This window comes from Acanthochromis polyacanthus, chromosome 12 (genome assembly GCF_021347895.1).
Source record: "Acanthochromis polyacanthus isolate Apoly-LR-REF ecotype Palm Island chromosome 12, KAUST_Apoly_ChrSc, whole genome shotgun sequence".
Lineage (NCBI taxonomy): Eukaryota > Metazoa > Chordata > Actinopteri > Pomacentridae > Acanthochromis > Acanthochromis polyacanthus.
Window position 1 is genome coordinate 28,960,590 of NC_067124.1, and position 23,086 is coordinate 28,983,675.

Consider the following 23,086-nt stretch of genomic DNA (forward strand, 5'->3'; position numbering starts at 1 on the left):
TATTTGTGTCTTAATTTAGATCCTCCAGAAAAACGCGATTATGCGATCGTGTGAATTCCCGCATTAATCACCAAAATGCCGCTGATTATGTGGGGGTCAATTATTTCCCAAAATGCCGCATAAAACAGCGCATAATTCCCGCAAGAATCTCACATTTCCACGAAAAAAAAAGAGAAATATGCGGGTCCCGCTTGATTTCACAATTTCCGCATAAAATGAGAAAACTATAACCAATATAAATGGGGTTGTGAGGGAGTTTTTATGTGACGCCCAGCCTGACATCATCAGTTCGCGCATTCACACACACACACTAGAAGCACGAGCTGATGCCGAGCGCGGCACCAGTGTTGCCAACTTAGCGACTTTCTCGCTAAATCTAGCGACTTTCCAAAGCGTCCTAGCGACTTTTTTGTCAAAAGCGACTAGCGACAAATCTAGCGACTTTTTCTGACGTTTTGGAGACTGACAGGAAAACTCGGATCATTCTGCAGTTACTGTCCTCAGCAAGCAGAAGGTGCTGCTGTGAGCTTCTCCCCCTCCCAAAGCACAGGCTGTCAGTCCAGTAACCCCGCAGCAGTCCCAGTGTCTGATTAGAGGACACATCACTCCGCAGCCAGACGGCAGATGAATCGCACATATTTTAGCATATTTCACAACTATTCGCATACTTTGCAACTTTCCTCAATTTCCCCGCACAAAATGGCATAAAAACCCAGCATATTTATTCGCATAATCAAGGATTTTAGCCCGCATAATTAAGGATTTTTGCCCGCGTTTTTCTGGAGGGTCTATTAATTTATCACTTTACAAGAACATCTTATAAAGAATCTTCTGTCATCAAACATCATTAAAACATTCTCTGAATGTTGCTCGGAGAACGTCCATGCTTTGTTACCACTGAGCAAACATTTTATCGGTTCTATGTGTTCCTCAACAACATCCCCAAAGGATCCTCAAAGCATTGCAGGTAAAATATTCCACGTTTGCTAGTATATGACAGTATAGAATACTTTATAAAACCATTTTATAAATGTTGATTAGAGAACATTTCTCCTTTGCTGTTATAGAACATCATCTGTGTTCCTGACAGCGTCCTTTGAATGTTGAAGATAAAACATTATATTAACTTTATAGGAACATTATTGAAAATTAAGATCTTCTCAAAACACTCTGAGCCTTTGATTAAACCATTTTCTTGAAAACATTATTGGAACTTGTAGTTAGTGTTAGCCGATGTTGTGGGAACGTTCCCTGCCACTGGGTTCGTCCCTCCTGCACTGGACTGTGTGTAACTGATGACGCCTGATGAACTCTGACAGGTTTGATTTACAGCAGAGCAGTTACAGACCCTGCAGATCCACTCAGATATGAAATGATGAGCGTCTCCACCCGCTCTGCAGCGCTCGCATTATGACCGATCCTGCTAAGCCCAGCACTTTGCTGCTCGTCTGCAGGATATTAGCTCAGCCAAAGGTTATTCATAGACTATCAGACGAGAGCTGTGGTCAGGAAATGCTGACTTATGTGTAAATATCAATTAAATTAGTCAGTGTTGCTGAGGTTGCACCGCCACAGGCCCTAACAGCGCTGCGTAAATCACATTTGGACAAGAAAAGGGAGGCGGATATTAGATTACACGTGTTTACACATCCATTTGCTGTTTGTTTTTGGTCATTATTTGTCATAAAGAATAACAGTCACACCGATTGTTGGTCATGCACTGATTTTATTGAGATTCTTTGGTATGAACATTGAAGCTGTTTAACAAAATGAATGATACATTTTGATGTGCATAAATACCAATTTCACTACTTTAAACAATTAGTTGAGTGTAATAGGGGTTTAAACCTGTAATGTGGAGTTTATTTTCTGGAAGCTTTGTAAGTTTTCCATCTGTAGGCTTCACTGTACTCCTAGTTGCTGTAGGTATACTGTGAAATACAGGGAGGTTTACATGGAAATTATCGACTTAAAGAGCCCATATTCTGCACGTTTCCAGGTTTAAAAATATACTTGTGTGGTCAACTAGAATATGTTTACATGCTTCAATGTTCATTGAGCACCTCTGTCTGAACTGCTCCTTTTTAGCTCCTGTCTCTTTAAATCCTATCTCCTGAGAAGCCCAGCCTGCTCTGATTGGTCGGCTGGTCTGACAAAAGAAAAGTAACATTGGCTAGTGACCCCAGATTTCTGATAATTGGGATGTATCTCTAGAAGAAATGGCTCCAGTTAGGAAATTATGTCAGATTGCGAGGAAGCTGCTTATTCTTGATAGCATCGATAAGAAATGTACGAAAAGCCTGAACTTGAAAGATGTTTCAGGCAAGTAAGGAGCAGATTTTTTGTGGAGGACAATAAGTCAATTTGACATGTACTTCGCTGCATAAATCACACACTGAGTGAAAGGGAGAAACCCCAAAAAAGCAGAATATGGGCTCTTTAATCAGCATTGTGTGAATTTGTTCAGCTCTCAAGTTTTAAGTGGATGGCAAACACTCCTAAAAATGACACATTTCACTTGAGAAATACCTCAAAATTGTTGATACCATTTAAATTTAAAAAAACATTAGTTTGTGTGAAACAAGAAAAACACTTAGCGTAAACTATGATAAAGCAGACAAACGGCACCAATATAGGCAGAGGAATGTACATAAATGATTAAAAAATAAAGTCAATCACATCTGGTTTAAGTGCAAAACACAAAAATGATCATTTGTCACCAGAATAGTGAAGCAGTAAGCACAGTTCCTTACATAATTGCAGGCACAGACTGGTCAACGCTGGTTTCGGTTCAGCATTGAGGACTGTGTTTAGAACACAAGGCACATTGTCGCGTCTCCGGTGCCAAACTCCAAGTCTCCTGTTTTTCACGCCTGAAAAAGTCACCTCTCGGCTCCCTGTCAGAGTTATGTAGGCCAGCCTGCTGAGCAGAGACAAAATGGGAGCAGAGCGCCGTGGATGCAGCCTCAGCAGAAACCATGTCTGCAGAAAACATGTCTTAAGGGAGACGGGATTATCACTGTATGCAGCTGAGTGAAACTGTTAGTGAGCCAGAAATTTCAAATTGATATTTAGTGGTTAGTATTTAAACGGCTAAAACTCTGTATTTCAAATATGTACGACATAAAGAGCGAGTAATTTTCTCTGGTCGGATGCACTGATCTGATCGCTGCTGTTCTGATGCGGATGGTCCAGTGGAAGTCCTTTTATGTGTGACGTAACATAAAAACAAAACAGCGATGCAAAACACCTGGGTACATTTATTTTCTTATATATTTTGTCCTTCATAATTCATGTTTCAGACAAAAAATACTGCACTACTGCTTCTCTAAATTGACTTTACAGCCAGAGTTATGAGCTTATCTGACTTTCAATCTCATATTTATCAGCATCACGTGTGTGATGTGAGCAACCTTAAAATGACAGGCAGTGAGGAATGTTTTGAGAATTTTTTGATGGTATGATTAACATGTAAATGATTACTTTTTAATTGTTGTTTTAATACATTATTGTCTGTAGTTTAACAAAAACCCAGTTTAGCCTGAAGTTATCTCGCTAATCTTAAATCCTGCTTCACAGTAAAGACCTCCAATCAGTGCAGCACATCAGATCAGAGCATCCCATGTTTATGAGGTTCAGTTTTTTTAGTTTACAGTAAAGTTATACAGCCACACAAATCAAGAACATCTCTGCTAAAATGCATCTTTCCACTGTAAAACCCCAAAATCCAGCGCATGTGTCAGCTTCACTCTGAGTGCACACAAACAGCCACGTTCTTGTGCCTCTCCCAGTAATGGCAGTCGTCCGGAAAGCTCCAGGCGGCTGCAGACTCCTTGTGGCGGCTCACTGCGTGGACAACAAACCCACACAGCTGCTTCTCCAGCACCTCCACCACTGCTGGGGCGTTTCCCTTCTTTCCCTGGCCCTCCATCGCCTGCCGGATGCAGTCGCGGGGCACCGGCTGTGGTTTGGTGCTGTACGACACCACCAGGTTGATGTTGTTCACCTGCAGCACCTCGAACCAGTTCTGTCCCGCCACGTGGTGGAAATGTTCCCCTGCTCGCCAGTTGCGGTAGGTGCTGCCGGAGTGGTTGATGAGCCGCACTGACCAGTGCACCCAGTCGAACTTTTTCACCAACAACTCCAGAAGCTGCTGAGTTGTATCCTGCAGGGTTTCACCCTCTGTTTCTTGCAGGAGGCGCTGGGCATCTAATTTCGCTTGCTCTGGGAAGGCAGCAACACAGGACTCAATGGTGGTCTTCATCCTGGACTCTACCTCTTCAATTTTGCTGCTCCACTCTTGGATTTTGTCCTGTTCTTCCTCTTGGCCCTGGGTTAAAGCACAGTGGCCCAGCAGAGCAATCAGACCCAAGCAGAAGAGCTCCTTCATCCGGACACAGAAATCTTCCAGGAGACGGCGGTTCCTCGCCACATACCTGCAAAACAGAGGACTCCATTATTTTTTATATCTGTTGGCCCAAAGAAGCACAGAAGCAACTACAATGAATCAGAAGTATGTTGAAATTAGACTTGTCCTGAACAGAGCCCCTGAGTGTGAGCGAAGGATTTTGGACTGAGTGCAAAGCAAATTTTTTAAAAAGTTGGAACCTTACCTGAAGCTCGGTGTCGCTCACATCAAGAGGTCAAAGCACAATATGGGAGAGAACCTGACAAATTTGCCGAGCTCTGGTTTGTTTTGCACTAGTTCACACGAAAATAAAATACACTGCATACTTCTTTTTCCTTTACTGAGGTGAGTGGAGGGGGATTTGTGTTGAGCAGGATGAATTTTAAGTGAAGCATGACATGGAGGATCTTTTTAGCACTTCATTAAATATCTGATGGGTTGGCTGAAAAGCAGAGCCACTACACCAATAAAATTAAAGGGAAAGATATGTTAGTCAGAAACATATGTGTGATATGTTACTAATGTAATCCAGCAGAAAATGCATTTCCCTACCAAACATAATTCAGAATGCAGTTTAGTTGGTATAGGAACATAATTACCTTTTTTGTTCTATTCTAGTCTTATTTTAGCGTGCTCATTTTATTTCAGCATTATATCGTACTTACATCTTATTGTTTTTGTGCCTTTTAGGTACTGCATTTCTGATGTTTTGTCATTTTGTTTCTCTGAGCAATATCTGTTAAAAAAAATTTCCCTCTGGATTAAAAAAGTTTTATCTTAATTATATGGAGACTGGCATGGTTTTAGACATATTGGGATGGACTAGGACAGCGTACCAGTATACGAGGGGCATATTTAAGGGAGCTGACTTTGCATCCCAGATTATGTCAAAATGGCAATATCAATGCAGAACAAATGTCCACTGTACTCAATTTGTGGTTAATCAATTAATTAATTATTGAATGATGACACCAGTGAGTACTGATTTAGAAAATGTTTTCAGAATTTGGATCTGAAGCGCCATTTTGGGCCGCTACTGACTGATCAAAAAATGCCTTAGATCGGCCCTGATTCTGATCTTTGACACAAATCAGGACAGCCCGATCTCACGAGGATTCGTGAAACTGTCACGTAAGTTTTAGTTTCGGTTTCGTGCGCACCAACACGATTTCATCATGTTTTTCGTGCCGCTCACCACGAAATGCGCACCAATGTATTTTAAACGGCGGACTTTTCGTGCCACTCAGAACGTATTTCAAAAGAATGTGTATATTATATTTTTAATGTAAAACCGTGGCGAATCCAACGCTATATTTTGCATGACATCGTTCCTAAACATAACCCTAACCATAACCTTAACCATAACCTAACCATAAGCCGGTGGTACACTTACCAATTTGCATAGGAATTTCAAGAATGTCCGGCGGCCGGCGGCCGCAAACGCGATCACACAAGCAGTATACGCCGATGGACAGCTTAGATCGTCATGAATCCGCCGGTATAAACCACTTTCAGATGTGATTACCACAGCGAAAAACATTTCGTGGTGAGCGGCACGAAAAACATGACGAAATCGTGTTGGTGCGCACGAAACCGAAACTAAAACTTACGTGACAGTTTCACGAATCCCCGTGAGACCGGGTTGATCAGGAGAACCCTAGTTGAAATATGAAGACTTACCTTTCTACCAGCTCTAAGACTGACTCTCCAAAGCTGTTAGTCCCCATCAGAGCATCATACAGCACAAACAGGTTCTTCTCCCCTCCGGTTTTTGCAAAGTGCTCCACAAAAAGCCTCGTTTTCACATCCTTGAACTGCGGTTTTGCCTCCAGGATGTCCATGTACTTCCTGAACTGATTCCTGATGTTCTCCTCCACAGAGAAGTACTGTGAGTCCAGCCTGCCCTTCTTGATCTCACAGTCGATGTCATCCAGTTGGCTGGAGAGCACATCCAGCTTGTTCCTCACAGTTAGGAACTGCTCTTTGACGTAGAAAACCTCTTTGCTCTGGACGTTGTCTAAGGCCAGACGCAGAACCGGAGCGGCGGCTTCGCAAAGCGGAAACAGCTCGCCCACAGCGCTGGCCAACACCTCGGCCCCCCTCTCAAACATGTCCATCACTGCCTCGATGGCCTCCTTCTTCTGGGCAACAACCCTCTCCAAAGAGCTGCTCATGTTCTGGGACACACAGAGCAACAGAAGCTTAAATGAAACCTGCCAGCTGAAGAAATGTGTGGACAAGGTAAAATCTTTATTCCTCGATCGTATTCATAGAAAAGATCTTTGTTCCATGACTTTTATCACGTTTCGGAAAGATTAGACATTTATCAACCTTTACTGGCTTTAAAACAAACTCCTGATAGTTTGCAGCATCAATGACGTGTTGTTTTTCTGTCTGAAAACTCAATGAGACCAAAAGACGTTCACCTATGTGGCATTTTACATAAAAAGGCTAAGGATATAACCAGAATATGAATTTGTGTAGCAAAACTATGTTATTTTTTTAAACACAACCCTTCACCTTTGCTTAACAACCCTGTAATTGTTTTAAAGTTACGACTGCTTGATTTTCAGAAAAATGTTCTGCACTAGAATGTGTTTATCAACCTGTTCCTCATTAAAAAAGTGAACTTTTCATGGAGGAATTGACCATTAAAGCACCTAATAACTTACAAAAAACATTGCTGAACTGATACGGTGCCTATAAAAGGCATTCACTCCATTTTTATGTTTCCCACTTTTATTGCTTTTCAGCATTGAACCATGGCCTCGGTTTTGACAAGAATTTACAAAAAAAAGACTTTTCTTTGTCAAAATGAAAGATTTCTACAAAGCAATACAAATTGATTAAAAAATATAAAATAAATGATCGATTAAGTATTCGCCCCTCTTAAAGTAACTGGAATAATTCCACACAGGTTCAGCCGGTCAGTGCTGGAAATCACACGGCTGGTGAAATGGAAATTATGAGTGCAGTGAAACTTTTTCAAGTGATTGTAGCAGAAAAGCACTTGTATCTGGAAGGTTCAATCACTGATGAATCAAGTGACTCTATCAAAATGTTATTGAAAAACAAAACTCAGGCTTTTCAGAAGAAAAATTCCAAGTCACTGAATAGTCTTTGAGTCTAGCAAAATCTGTCATGTTGAAATTTAAGGAATTTGCTACATGTGTAAATCTGACGAGAGCAGGTCCTCCCCAAAAACCAAGTTACTGTGCACAAAAGAGACGAGTGAAGGAGGCCACCAAGACACCAATGACTCCTCTGAAGGAGCTACAGTCTGCAATGGCTGGAATGGGAAAGACTGTACACACAACAACTGTTCGCTGTTCCACACCTATCAAAGCTTTGTGAGAGAGTGGCAAAGACAAGCCGCTGCTGAAAAAACTCATATTAAATCCAGACAAGATTTCATTAGAAGGCATATTGGAGGCTTGAATTCAACTGGAAGAAGGTTCTTTGGTCTGATGGGACCAAAATTGACCTTTTTTCCCCATCAGACCAGGCGCTACATCATTACAGATACACCATTCCTATCATGAAGCATGGTGGTGGCAGCATCATCAATTGAGTATGTTTTTCAGCAGAAGGCCCCGGAAGACTTGTAAAGGTAGAGGGTAAAACGAATGCAGCAAAGTACAGAGAAATCCTGGAGGATAACCGGATGCAGTCTGCAAAAGAACTTTAACACGGGACAAGGTCTGTTTTCCAGTAGGACAACCAGGTGAAGCAAACAACCAAAGCTACACAGAAATGGTTCAAAGACAACAAGGCGAATATGAGAGTCGGAGTCAAAACCTCAATCCAACTGAGATTTTGTAGCTGGACTTGAAAAGGGCTGTTCACTGAAGATTTCCATGTAACCTGATGGAGCTTGAGCAGTTTTGGAAAGAAGAATGAGTTCAAATTACAGTGTCCAGATGTGCCTCTACTAAATACTGAGTGGAAGTGGGGGAAGACTGAGGCAGTCACTTATTTAACATTTTATATTTTTAATCTGTTTCATCTCTTTTTGCTTTTCACACAAGTCATTTTTTTTAATCTTTTGCAAATTCTTGCCACAAATCAAATTATATTGAATTTGATTTAATGTTGAAAAGCAATAAAAGAGGAAAACTTCAGAGAGGTGCCTACTTTTTATAGGCACTGTATGTAAATGTTTGCATCCTAAACAGAAATTAGATAATTGGTATTTGTCATTTAGGAGAGACAGCATTTTAAAACGTGTATTTTGCTAATCCTAACAATGTCAGAATGAATCCTTGAACTGCAGAAGAAAAAAAACCACCCAACAAGAATGCAGGTAATGATGTCATACAAACAAAATGGGGGCCTGAGATAGTTGGAAGAGAAAATGACACGGGTGCCCTTCAGTCTTGTATGACTCATTTCGGGGAACAGAACAAGGTCAGCCCGTGTTTAAAATCCCCTTCCATCCTTCCTCGGAGCCTCGTGTACTTGAATTATCTCCGTTTAGACGCAGGTCTGTGGATGAAGCTGCGTCACTCAACTCCTCCACTAAATATCTGCACATCACTTCTGTTTTATTCATATCTGAAAGCATCTACAGATAAGCAGGGTAATCAGGTAAACATCTAAATCTTCAAATAAATAGTGCATTTGCAACAATAATCCAAATATTTAAAACTATTATAACTGCATGTCTGAATGTCACCCAAAACAAATGCGTAACTGCAGCCTTTTTGCGCACAAATCCCCTGCGAGCACTGGACACACCTTACAACATTTTCCCCCCTTCTGATGGAAGATAGACATTCATGACATGACAAAAGCGCTTTTCTGTACCTCAATGAAACGACTGTGCTGAAGCGTCACGCCTGATGAGCTCAAACAGCTGCACACAAGTTTTTTTTTTCTTGCTGCTTCAAGTTGGAGAAAATTCCCACGATTCTCTGAGAGAGGGGTCCAAAACAGGATCCAGAGAGGAGATGCGCACTGAATATCTGCAAAGGAGAGAGAGAGAGAGAGACGGAGAGAGGGAAAGAAACAGACAGAAAGACAGACAGACTGAGCGCAAACTGCAGGAGGTGAAATCTGTGGAGGGTCCATTTTCTTTCCAGACAAAGGCGCAGGAGAGGACGATCCGTTTTCTTCACCAGAACCGAAAGGATTCTGAACCTAGTCTTCTTATCTTTTATTTTCCAATCACCTTAGATTTCTTGCGCACTTGGCACAGATGCGTCACCATAATGTGCTGTGAAAAAGGACCCAAACTTGAGGTAAGACGGTGGGGGAAGCTGTTTTGGGGCTTTAAGTGTATAAAACGATTCGCTGTTTTTCATTTTTAGCAGCTCAAAACGTAAAAGGATGATTTTACGCACTGCCAAACGTTTAGATTTGGATTACGATTCTGAATGTGTCACCAGAGGAAGGACATTTTAATGTACACCAGTCTGTATCTGCTGCCTGTCTGCTCAGATGTATTTCAAGCATGTATAGGTAGGATAAGTATTTTTGTCTTTATTTATTTATATCAGAGGTGTTCGTGATGCTCGGATTAAACCCCACATCTCCTCCTGTGCGCGCACACGACGCGCCCTGCCAGCCTCCCTCAGCCAAAAAAATCATCTTCCAAGTCTTTCACATCTTGTCCGAACATTCATATTCGATCTCTGTTTTATTTAAATAGCTGAAATAATCCGGATTTTCCCTCAGGTATCGATGGATTCTTCGACACGAGCTCATCTCCTGAGCAGATTTAAGAACGGCTCCATCACATGACGGAGGACGTGGCTCAGAGACGCTCATCAGTCTGCAGGTAAGCGCCTCAAATCTGAGCTACAAATGCCTGAAACGCACACTTTCCTGTTTTGGTTCTCAAACCTGTTCAGCTGCATATTGGGTGCATGAGGGCCAAACCGGAGGGACTTAACCTGAGACAGCTCACCTGGATTTAAACCTCCGCTGCGCCTGTTTTGATCTTTGGAATGACTTGAAGCTGCTTTGCTCAGACAGCAGCTGTGCTCCGAGTAAACAGGTTTTAGATGCTTCTGTGCTGTGGGGCCTCGAGGAGTTCACAGAACAGGTGTTCAAGTGGCTCAACTGAAGTACTGACGCCCTCTTGCGCGCAAATCAGTGAACTGCACGTTTCTGACCGCGAAGAGCTTCCGTTTGTTTTATACGTTCAGCAACTAAACCAGTTTATCAGGTTAAATCTGTTGTTCTAAATGTAGATACTGATTTTTATATTGAATTTTTGCAGTGTTATTGAACAGCTTTAAGAAAGAACCAATAATAAAACACATTTACATCTTAAAAGTGATCATAGAGAGAAACAGACCATGAGTTTACATGTTTAATGTAAAACAAACAGTTCAAAATTGTGAATAACCATCAAATGCTAATTTTGTAAGAGAAAATATTATAATTATTTGCATTCAAAGACAGTAAAGAAATTATGTCAATTTATGGTATCTTCATCTTTTCAAAGTTTCATGGATGAGATTAAATTTGTGTACCAGACTGTAAATATATGCATAAAATTAGATAGTACTAGTGAGAGTAGAAAAAAAATTGGCTTTGTATTTTGACACAAACTTGTTTAATGACAAACGTTTGGTACAACAGTGCAAGATTGTGTATAAATGTATATCAAAGAAAATACTAATTCTATTGTGATTGTTATATAATGAAAAAATCATAATAAACATAATAGTGCTACTAATAACCATGATTATCTATTGATCTATCAAATTTAATCTTATTTATTGCATGAGGAAAATAAAATAAAATCATAATAAATAAAATTTCAACATATTGTAAATTTACTAACTTTTTTAGTATTTCTGTGTAAAACTTTTTATAATCTAATTTGCTTTAAAAATTAATATATGGTTTGTTTATACACATGTAAAAATCCATTATTGACCAATTAAAATCACGAGTTTGTGTAAAATTCGGGCTTGAAAATTGTTTTTGTAACCATACTTTTTTTGGCACCCCAACTTCTGGAATATTGATGGTTTTTTTCCTCCCAATTTGTTGTTTAGTGTAGTTCAGTTATCTGCAGGCTTTCTTAGTCCGTCTGAGCGCTGTGGCTGATCAAGAAATATAATTTTTATCTGCTCAGATTACACAGAAATCAAAAACAAACCATATAACCGGTGTAAAATTAATCACTTTTTGTCTGGAAAACATTTTCCAAACGTGTAATTTATTACTTTTCTTACTGCTTTTAGTCATCATTCACGAGTCTGAGTCGGCATCGTTGGTTCACTCATGTTTATTTATAGTGGCGCATATACAACCAGGCATCAAATATCCATAACAAAAAAGGCAACATATTCACATATATGACATTTCAAAAAAGCCTCAAGAGGTCCGTACAGTTTTCCTCCACATCGACAGCGTATAGTGTCGTAACAAGAGAAAAGGAACGCTACCACAGCCAGTTTAGTACTGAGAGCAGGAGAGCAGGGTGATGTCTTCTGATGCAGTGAAACAAACCCATCTGACGCTACTGATGCCACCAGTTCACTTAAAAAAAAGACACTTACAAAATGATTTCACCTCTTACAAGTAAAGAAAATAATGTAAAAGTAATGGCACACTGAGGCACTGTTGGTCGGAAAGGAAGCACAAAAAAGGTTTAACTAAAAAAAAAAGAAGCAAAAAACAAATGAAGACTCACTAAAGAACCCTACAGATGATTCTGTTACACAGCATTTCATCTGCTTGGCTATAATATGTTTTTTAAACAGAAAAGAAAGGAGCTGCTCTGGTTAATAGAATCCAGATTCAATAATTATGGCTACCAGTGTCTCCTGCTGTGGTGAAGTTTTGCTTTTGTCAGACGTACATCGAGAAAGATTTCACTTGTACTGTTAGTGTTTACAATTTTCCAACCAGAAATCAGCAGAGAAAGGAAAGAATTCTACGCAGCAACATGAACAAAAAATATTAGTGTAAAATAAAATTCAATCCAGCGTAAGAAACGTATAATATCTGTGCTGCGTATTTCGCTAATTTGCACACAGTTGCATGTAGTAAATGGAAATGCCCAGATGTGGCTGCAGTTACATTCAGAGTTGTGAAACTTTGGGATGCTCCTTGGTTTTCTTTAGTCAGGCTGCTCAGCATTTCTCAACATGCTGAAATTCTTGTAGTGTTATTTTTGTACATATATTTATATATATTTCCCATAAAACTACAATAGAAAGTGCATAAAGTCGGGGGTACAAGTCACCAGCTGAGGACTTCAAGATGACGCTTAAATCCAGAACAGGTCATCAGTATCATGTATATGGCATGCAGGTTCCTCACAGTGCTCACAAAAATGTAATTCAGCTTTTAGAGCAGCGTCAAGATCCCACAGCTGATCAATAATTGGCTTTTTTTGCATCTGCATTTGTATCTTGAAGAATTTATCAGTGAATTTTAGCCAGTTTTACAAGTGAAAGCAACACAAAACAGGCAGAAATAAGCAGTTTTAACATTTAAGAGCTAAAATCACAGGTGTTACTAACTTAGAGAGGCTCTGTAATTTGGTTTACACACATCAGAGCAGCAGCAGCAGACATCCAGAACATCACTGTGATTAGTCTCAACACAGGAAATAATACAGTCTGTGCATGATAGACTTGTAGTTTACTCATTGCAGCTGCAGTGATACAGTATGTTTGGAAAGCTTGTTCACTTAGCAGCTGTTCTACATGAAATTTAAGGTTATTTTCACTAATGTGTGTGCCAGTTTGATTTTAATCATTGCATTTTTGTCAGTTTTGATCACAGAAACTAAAAGCTTTTTGTCTAGTTTTCAATAGTGCTGTTTTGGTGTCATTTTTGCACTTTTTCACTGGGAGCACTTTGAGGCCCTGCAGTGATCAGTACATCCAGTTAACGACTTCATACTCTGGATCTGACTCCTTCCGTCTGACAGCACCATGAAGCTAACTTTAATGGTAAATCCAGCGTTACATTAATGTTTTACAAATGTTGGCTGCTGCCTGCAAGTTCACAGTTTGCCTTTTTGCTGGACTTTCAAAATGATTTTAGCATTGTAAGTTATTTGCCTGAACCACCAGGTACAGCTACAGATCTTATGATCAGGAGGAATTGTTGCTCAGGAGCTGCAGTTTCAATTCTGCAGATTCTGTTAATTTTTCCGTTTATAAGATTGTCGTTTAGTTTTAATTTGTTGACTTAAAGGGTCCAACTATACATCATGTTTCTCATCTGGGAAAATTGGTTCTTTATTAGTTTCATTTTTTTCTCTCACTTTATTAGTTTCTTAGTCTCAGTTTCATTGTGAAAAATCTGTCAAAAACTATGTTTTCTTGTTGAAATTAACACAGTTTCTTGACGTAACTACAGATTTCAGTCACGTCATTTCGTGGAGTCAAAGTTCTAATTCAAGATATCTGATTAATAAGAATTCCAGCTCCAGATTTCAAAAACAGGATTCAGTTCAAACTTGATTTAAGAACCTACAAAGGACTATATAGAAATCCAGAACTTAAGGGAACTAAAGATATCTTGAACGAAAATTATGACAAGTCAGAAAAAAGCTGCAGATATTTGAAAGTGGGATACAACTGGTCAGAATTAATTTGCAGATATCTGCAGCTTGATTGTGGATATCTGTAATGAGAAACACATTAATGTCAAAGCTGTTGATACCAGAAATGTTCTTTTTTGACAACAATGAATTGAATTATGGCTATGTGTGATACACTTCAATACTAGCTGTTAAATGTTAAAGCTGCGATGTTTGTGTCTCACGGAGCACTTTACCTGCTTATGCCGCGAGTTTGGATAAATAGTGTTTTGAAGCAGATGCTTGAAAAGTGTTTATCGAGAGAGAAAAAGCAAAAGAAGAAGATAGATTTATAGTGGGAATGTGGACGTGAAGAAACACTGGTCTTCATTTGCACCTGCGCAGAGCCTCCTGCATCTTCTCCTGCACGTGCTCCATCTTCTCGGCCCACTCCTCGCTCAGGCCCTCCTCGTCGTCTCCGATAATGGCGGCGTAGCCCATCAGGGCGATGAGGCCGATGCAGAACAGGTAGGTGAGGCGGGTGCACAGCCGCTCCATGGTGCGCCGGTCGCCCTGCGAGTGCTTCAGGTACACCTCCAGGATGGGTCTGCTGAAGAGCTTTGGCTTGCCCACGACGCCGTCGTAGAGCGTGTGCAGGTTCTGGTCGCCCAAGTCGTTGGAGTAGCTCTCCTCGAAGTCGTCTTTCTTGCGCTCACGGTGCTCCGGCCGTGCCTCCACCATCTCCATGAACTTCCTGAACTGGTTCTTGAGGTTCTCCTCCACGCGGCAGTACTGGCCGTCCAGCGTCTCCTTCTTGATCTGCACCAGCGTGTTGCGGTTCTGGTGGGAGAGCTCGTCCAGCGCCCGGTTCACTGAGCCGAACTCACGCTTCAGGGTGCGGATGTCCTCGTCGTCCACGTGGTGCAGGACCACCCGGATCAGAGAGCCGGCCACGCCGAAAATGGGGTTAACCACGGCGGCCGCTGAGGAGATGGTGGCCACGCACTGGAGCACTTTGACCAGGCCCTGCTTCAGCTTGGCCCGGTCCTCACTGATCTCCTCTTCCATCATGGTGAGCTGCTGCTTCGCTGCGTGAAGACGCTGATCTGAGACAGAAACACAAACAGAGGTCACTTTTCTCTGATTGTCAGAACGATTACAGCACAGTCATCAAAATCAGGTGCTCTGGGGGCAAGTTGTATTAGCTGCTGGATCAGTATATCGTTCACTACTGGTTTAGTTTTCACCAACCATATTCAATTATAAAAACAACTTTTAAAAATATTCATTTTTCCCCTACAGTATTTAAACAAAAGTCTAGAAAACATCCAACTCAGTTATCTGCACTAATTACCTGTGTTTTACTGTTATCAGATCAGCTGAACATGCATCAACATATATACAGTAAAGAATCAAATAAATAAATAATAAATGGATATTTGGTTTAAATTAAACCTTTCTAAGGTCAACATTGTTTTTGTTTGACTGTTAGTAGTAACCAATCAGGGATGCTGCTTAAAGCCAAAAGACAGAAAGAAACAGAAATAAAATTTGTATTATTGATATTATTACAATGAAGTTCTTCTCTTAAACTCAATAAACAATCTAAAAACAGTTTATGTCCCAGCTTTACACGAATGATAACGATGAATGGAGAAAAACGTCATTTCTCAGTTAAAGACAACAGGCTGATCTGATCTAACAGTGATGTTCATCCTGTTGACTCTCTTTAAACTCATCTCTGCTGCAGCTCGTCTTCACTAACTGATCAGTTTAGTGGTGGTTTCACACTATTTTCCAACACTGAAGGTAAATGACAGCGACAGAGATGTTGCTGAAGAGCTGCTGATGCTTACATCAAACTTTCTCACTCTGGGAAAGTAAAACCAGGGATGCAGGCGCTGATCAGGATGATTCCTGAAACAGAAGACAGACACAGAAACAAGACGTCGAGTCAGTTATTTTTAAAACAGCAGCTGCACAAAATCTGAAAGAAACTGATCATAGCTACAAATTAACCAATCAGGTGTAAGCTCGTAGTGTGGTATTCATGATGTGAATTTACACAATGATTTAAACACTACAAAAAGAATTTAATAATTATATGTACAATATAGAACAAACATTTGTCCCAATTATACAAAAATATGTTTAAATGGAATATATAAAGAATATCAATAATAAACTACACTATATAAAATGTGCAAATGAAATTACAATCATAATGCACTACTTTAATACTAAAATTACATAGAAAATCAGACGGATTTTTAAAATATTTTTGATTACGTTTTCATTGTTAAAAACATTTAAATGATATAAAATACTGCTTGAACTGACTATGTGACATGACAGAGATGAACTGAGCAAATTAATACTTAATTAATGTCTAAAAAATCATTTTGAACTATAGTTTTGACCCCAGCAAATACAAAACCCAACAAATCCAAGGATTTCCTGGATCTCTGTCCTTTTTTTAATGTATGTTTTGTGGATTTTCTTTTGTCTTATGATTATTTTTGTGATGATCTGGGTTCCCTCAGCTGTAGCTGCACGAAACTGAGTCCATTTATGGGACAGCTGCTATTTATAGCTAATGTCTGAGGGCAGATAGCTGGAAAAACATCTTTAAAGCAGCGGGGCAGAGAAATATATGAGGGGCAGCAGCATGTTGGGAGTCACAATATTTAGGCAGCTGCAGATCCATCCAGCACTGAATGTTACCGCTCTGGGCTCATTTTGTCCCTCTGAACCAGAAAGTGAGCAGATTTTTGTCTGTCACTGGCTGCAGTTTTCAGCAGTGAAGGAGTTAACAGCCTCAGCAGCACTGGAGTCTTTCAGCACCAGGCAGCTGTCAGTGTGTTTCTATGGACCGGGCTGATAGCTCCTCAGCAGCAGTGAGCTGAATGAGGAAGCAGCTGCTGACTGGGCGGGACACAAACTCCTCAGACTGACTGAGCTGAAGAACTTGTTTATTATAGAACAGGAGCTGCTACCCAGAGGAATGTGTTCATTCAAAGGAGGACAACAGATCTGTCAATTTCAAACTGAAATGAGCACTAAAATCTCCATTGAAACCCAATATTTGTTGAAATAAGCTCATACTGGAGTGTTTTTTTCTATAAGTGCAGTCCTGATGTTGGACAGAACAGAGGAGGAGGGCAGTGGGTGTGTTTGGCGTCCTCTTATCTTTTAGTAACGCCACGTGTTACACACTGAGATTACAACACAAACACAATCCCAGCAGTCGTGTTGTGTTGAGGACCTGAGCAGGATGAAACAGGCCTCTGTGACCGACCGCCCGGCTTTGTTTTGCTTTCCTTTCTGTTTAAATCCCCGTGACCGCCACAGGGGGCAGTAATTTACCCACAAAAACAGAAAAACGCCCTGAACATCCACCTCTGTCTGATTTCAGCACCACTACTGTGGACTGAAAGCTCTGACGCTGCCTCAAGCTTAACCCTTTAGCTTCTGGTTAACTTTAAATGATGCCTTTAAACACGTGTAACCGACCGAAACATGAGAAAATGTTCAACTGATCTGAATACTTATGAAATCCACGCTTGGAAAATCTTGCAGAATGAGACAAAACCTCCACAAAGTGCTTCTCAACAGCAACACTTGCAAGATTTCATCATATTTTAATCAACATCTCGTCATTTTTGTGTTGAAAGTCATATATTCTTTCTAGAAATGTTCTTTTTTTTGTATTTTTCCTTCTAAAAATACCTCTTTGCTTCACAGTTGTTGCTTGATGGTGACTAAATCAAGACCCAATAACACTTTAGTGTGTAACATCTCTTTACTGTGTGTGCTTGTTTTCACAGAGGACGATCTACGGGTCCGTTTCTCAACATAATGCAACGAACAGCGAGAGGTGACGCAGGTAATTAAAGGGTTAACTGCAGTTTTTTAGCAACAGAGAATCAACACTGCTGTAATTTTTTTTAGATTTTTTTGAATAATGGGGACAATCTGAGCTGCACCGACCACAATTAAGGCCAATCAAACCGACTCCGGCAGCAGTGTTGGTATCTTTAACAGTAAATTAACCCTTTGTTAGAACAAAATTATCTTTAAATTGACCTTTGACCTTTAAAGACATTTCTTAACAAGCCAGCTTAAGCAGTTTTTGCCATTTGTATTCATTGCGAGAAGTAAATAAAATGGATTTCTCGTTGTATTTGTGTTTAAAGTTAATAAAAGTGCTTATTAATGTTATATTTGGGATGAATTCCAGCTGCTGGGGCGTTGAAAGCTCCTCTGTGGGCGGATCAGTCACTGCTGTGTGACTGCAGGACCTTTAAAAATGGCCTTTAAAGAGGACAAAACACTCCCACGTCTCAGTGACAGTCTAAAGCTGTGGCCCGGTGACTCAGCTTCTCTATTAATGTACATATACACAAAAATGCTTACATAAAAATGTAAAAATTCAAAATTAACTCTGTGGGGAAGCTACATGTTGACAGAAAACAAACTGCGCTGTCACTCAGATCAGGAAGCTGCTCTCACCTGTCAAACAGCTGAACAGAGGCCATCTTGAATGTTTTCTATGATCACACCAATGCTAGGCTAATCCACATTTACACTTTATTCTTACTTAAAACCGCTCCTAAAGTACTAAAGTGGCATTTTGGTGTCTAATGTGAAAGGTTTTCTGCTGTTTCTTCATGTTTCCTGACTTGTGTGTTTGCAGGCTGTGTGGCAGCTTGGACACTTCTGGACCCCAGAGGCTGACAAAGTCCAGACAATAACTGCACTAATGAAGGTGAACACACAACAATGAAGTGTCTTCCGGAGTCCTACAATGTTTGAGAGTACTAAAATAAGCCCTCTGAGCTGAGAGCCCAGCCAGCTGCCTTCCTGCCCCGCTCTGGCTCCCCCTAGCCGTGCCTCCATATTTCCTTGTTAGTGCACACCATAATGGCCTGGCCCTCCCTGTTCAATTACACCTAAAAGACACCAAAATACACCTGAAAACATCCATTTCTCCGTCTAAATGTGGAGTAAACCGCCTCCATGTGCCTCCCAGCCAACGTTAGAGTCCACAGGCCACAGCAGAACAGAGGATTTCTTACCTTTTTCTCAGTGGATCTGACTACACCTCCCTCTCCAAAGTCCCAACTTCGACAGCCTCCTTCTTCTTCCCAGCAATCCCTGCAAAAAGGACACTTCCATGTATGTTGAAAATGTAGGGGTGAACCAAATGGACAAAACCATTTCTAAAGAGCCCAGAGAGCCCCCAATATCCAAAAATGGCCTTTTGGGGCCCAAATAGACATAGCCTCCAATATTCCATTATAAAATGCCATATCTGAGGCCTTAAATAGCAAAATCCCCTCATCATATAGACTCTCTCCTACCCCGGTGATTTCAACTTCTTCTGGTCCATTCTCCAGTCGTACAGTTCGTACTGAAGCGCAATTGTCAGGGAGTGCGCAACTGAACTCTGCCGGCTTTCTGCTGCGTTTTATGCGTTTGCCAAGCCCCGGAGCATCTCTGAGAGGCTACAAATGCTCCATTGATGGGATTATAGTGTCAAAGAGACATTTTTCTTGTGGATTCGACCAAAAAAAGTCGAAGGAAAATATTTTCATGCGGGTAAAATCCAGCGGTGCCAACAGTGAGCTGCGTATCCAAATGGACCTCTCCAAAAGTGCACAGGTGCATCCAAAGGCAAAGAGAGCTCTCCAAAGGCTCCAGGAGGAAAAAATACAACTTTACTCAGCTTAAATGGTAAATATATTAATAATGCAGTCTAAAATTTACAAATTATGCTCGAAAAATAAAGGTTGCGCTCAAAAAATCTTGAATATGAGGTCCACTAGAGAGCAAAGTGCAGCGAGAAAAGCGTTCCAAATGGCGCAATGGCACTGCAGACATTTAAGCTGATTATTTAATTATTTAAAAATACTTTTTGCTGAAATGCACATCTGTTAATAGTATCAAAGCTGTAGCACAGACTGTAAATTGAAATTACCATCCATGTGGCCAACAATAGCTGTGAAACGGACAAAAAGCTGAGCTGGAAACGCACCCAGTCAGTGCGCTGAGAGTCCTGCAGTCTGCTCCTTCATCCAGGATTAAATAAGCGTGGGTTCAGTGGTCAGCAGGAAAAACCAAAGCAGACAAAGCAGTGAAGTCTCGTGTTTGGAGGAACTACTGCGCCGACGGTTAAAGCTGTTTCCCCCCAAACAAACCGCGATGCACATGATGCTGGCAGGAGGCGGCGCTGCGTCAGAGGACGGTGAATGTCTGAAGCCTGCTGCGGTGTTCAGGTCGCTGATCGGACCTTCTTCTGCCTCCCTGCGTGTCCAGACATGAGCCCGCAGCAGGTTCAGGACCCCGCATCCCCTCTATGAACACCGAGCCTCCGGAAGCAGCAGCAGCAGCACAACAGGAGCCCTGTGCTCCCTGCGCCCTGTAGTGGAGGGAAAAGTGGAAATAAAAGGACGGCTGTTTGGTAGAAATGACAAAGCCTCCGTTATTTGCTCTGAATCAGCGCTCGGACCTCAAAAACAGGCGCAGGGAGCCTTTATTAAAGCGCAGCGCCTGTCCTCATTGTGCGCATTTGCTGCTGCAGCTGTCAAGCGGATCACGTTTCACACTGAAGCCAGTCATATAGATACAGTACACTGTAAAAAAAACAACAGCTACAACCTGTTTTTACACACATTTATTATGAATTAATGCATTTTTGTTATCATACCAAGAGAACATATCTGTAAAATACAGGGGAAAAAACCTTCTCCAGCAAACAGTAATATTCAGAGAATGTTTGGGGAACGTTTGATGGAGGTTCCTGTTTGCAGTGAAATTGGCTGTAATAATACAATACAAAGGTCTTTCACAGGGAACCCTCAGGGAACGTACAGGATGTTCACGAAGGTTCCCTCATGGAAATCGGCAAACATTCAGGGATTATTTCCTTAAATTTCCTGTTGGCTGTGAAGTCTCCCAGTATCTGAACATTATAATAAAAGAGTCCATCTCTTTATAACAAACTATACGATTGTTTGAACTGTTTAAAATTTAGTACAATTGCTTGTTATCAATGTAAAACCACAGTAAAGAGTTGTTCTCCAACCGTAAAAGAAAATCGATATTTATGTAAAGAATGTTGGTGAATATGTTGAATGATCACGTGAAGTAAAAGCTTAGATCTGTGCATACACTAACTGTACACTTTTATATACGGTGCAAAAGAACTGAAAATGTGGCGGCAAGAGCACCAGAAAAAATCCATTTGAAAACGCCAAACATAACAGCTAATATCTGTAGAATAATGACATATTTTTACTTGACTTAAATACACTAAAACTATGTGATTTTTATGGTTACATATTGTGAATGAACTAATTATTTGTAAAACTTTAAAAAATATTCATAAGGGGGACGGTATGTATAGTTTTGGTTGCTTTTTATTTTTCATTTTATTTTGAAACTACTTGTGAATTAATACTTATTTTTTACTTTATTGTTTTTTTTTAAACAAAGCAGCGAAAATCTAGAGACTCTTTTTGAATACCTAAGAGGCATAGTTTGTCTGTAAATAACTAATAACAGGATATGTGTATGTCTGTATGAAATGCAATTTTACCATCAAATGTTGTATAAGAACAGATTTTCCTTTTGCAAAAGTACAGATTCTTGATGTTAGGTACAATTCTGGTTTGCTTTTTATTTTTTATTTTTTAGTTAGCATGTAAATTAATTAATTTTTTTTCTCTTTGATTTTACAAGTTATCAGTAATTTACCAAAACTGTAACAGTCTGTGAAATAGGAAGAAATTGTTCAAACAATGACAGTTAACTGTCAAAAATCTGTTCATTTTTTACACTGTAGGGTTCATTACATGTAGTTTGTTACTTTTCTTTATGTGCAGAACTCACAGCTGTAACAGTGAGATCTCACACATAAACAACACAGATACAGTTCAGATTATTTAACTTTGAACTACTATAAATGTGAAGGATAAGAACATTTATTGGCAGATTGCCTCCATTGATAAACTGTTAATATTAAATTGTGGAATGTATATACATTTATACAGTATTTTCTAGATTTTATGAGACTAAAGAGGTGTTTTCTGTGAAAATAAAATATGTAACTCTATTTGAAATTACAGGAAAAATATACAGGGGGAAACCTGTGAATTTAGTTATTTATCACTGAGTTATGTTTAGGATTTTACTGGAATTTGATGAAAACGCTTTGGAAACATGCTGCCAGACAAACAGTTTTTTCACTTCTGTTTTTTTACAGTGTGGAGAAACCAGACTTGTGCAAGATCAGCTGTGCGTCTGTCTGTGGTCACGATGTATAATTTACTCTCCAAGGTGACAGACGGTCTCTGTTGCAAGACCTTCTTGTTTTTTTTTATTTTTTAAATGTGCTTTTAGCTCCGTGGGGCAGCAGGAGGAATTTTGTAGACGGACTTAAAACCACAATAATATAGATCTGAAAGCAGTGACTAATGCAGAAAACCAACACTGAAAATGATGTTTGGGCTCAACAGAATAAAACAATCAATTTGTATCAAACTTTCTGAGTTATGAACTAATGAAATTATCTTCAGCTAACAAACTAGACTAAAATACAGGAATTAGCTTCTCCTCAAAGCTGTTTTAATTCAAACTTATTTAATGATGACGGTGAAAACTGTAAAATCTCATTTATCTTTCAGCTTTGGTGACAGTAGTTTGATTGTATTAATTAGAATCTACATATTGTCTCTTTAAACTCAGTTTCCAGTTAGAGCTAAAGTGCAGCAATTACACTCGCTGCTGTTTTAGTTTCATGTTTCAGCTGCAACTTAATTGTTGTTTTCTTCCGGTGAGATTACAGAGTAAAGAAGATAAAAGCGCGTCTAAAGGTGAACTTTTTTTATACAAAAAATGTGAAGCTCCCCTTTAAGTAATGTTTATCTAAATCTGTAATTAATTTATTGATTTGATCTTGGACAGGTCCCTTTATAGAGTGTTTATTATATTTAGTGTGTGGGGTTTCCTGTTTCTCTAACTCCACAGGTATGTTCTTTATTACTTGGATGTGTTTTTTCTCATGCAAGTCAATGTCCTAATATCTTAAAATAAAACAGCGAAACGGAAATATTGTAGTTCTCTTTCATTGTGCATCATTTCTAGAGAAAATGACACACATTGGGGGAAAAACCTCGGAA

The 23,086-nt window shown here is 40.0% G+C and overlaps 2 protein-coding genes and 1 long non-coding RNA gene across 5 annotated transcripts; 1 reads left to right on the plus strand and 2 right to left on the minus strand.

The window, feature by feature from the left end:
* Positions 1 to 1,706: 1,706 nt before the first annotated feature.
* LOC110971560 (uncharacterized) lies at positions 1,707 to 9,478 on the minus strand. Its single transcript, XM_051956290.1, has 3 exons — positions 9,215 to 9,478; positions 6,089 to 6,585; positions 1,707 to 4,436 (listed from the first exon to the last, which is right to left on the minus strand). Exons 1-3 carry the CDS (start codon positions 9,476 to 9,478, stop codon positions 3,746 to 3,748), a joined length of 1,452 nt encoding a protein of 483 aa, XP_051812250.1. The 3' UTR covers positions 1,707 to 3,745.
* LOC110972511 (uncharacterized) lies at positions 6,568 to 23,016 on the plus strand. Of its 3 annotated transcripts, XR_002597340.2 has the most exons (5): positions 9,524 to 9,648; positions 10,085 to 10,187; positions 17,732 to 17,790; positions 18,601 to 19,640; positions 22,171 to 23,016. It is a non-coding gene; the product is annotated as an uncharacterized LOC110972511 (long non-coding RNA). The 3 variants fall into 3 exon arrangements; XR_007945335.1 differs by lacking the exon at positions 9,524 to 9,648 and adding an exon at positions 6,568 to 6,649 and having other exon boundaries at positions 18,601 to 23,016; XR_007945334.1 differs by having other exon boundaries at positions 18,601 to 23,016.
* On the minus strand, positions 11,636 to 19,046 carry LOC110971504 (protein rapunzel-like). The gene is made up of 3 exons (XM_022221863.2): positions 18,983 to 19,046; positions 15,761 to 15,821; positions 11,636 to 15,010 (listed from the first exon to the last, which is right to left on the minus strand). The coding sequence occupies exon 3, from the start codon at positions 14,973 to 14,975 to the stop codon at positions 14,292 to 14,294; it is 684 nt and encodes a 227-aa protein (XP_022077555.1). The 5' UTR covers positions 14,976 to 15,010; positions 15,761 to 15,821; positions 18,983 to 19,046; the 3' UTR covers positions 11,636 to 14,291.
* Positions 23,017 to 23,086: the final 70 nt, after the last annotated feature.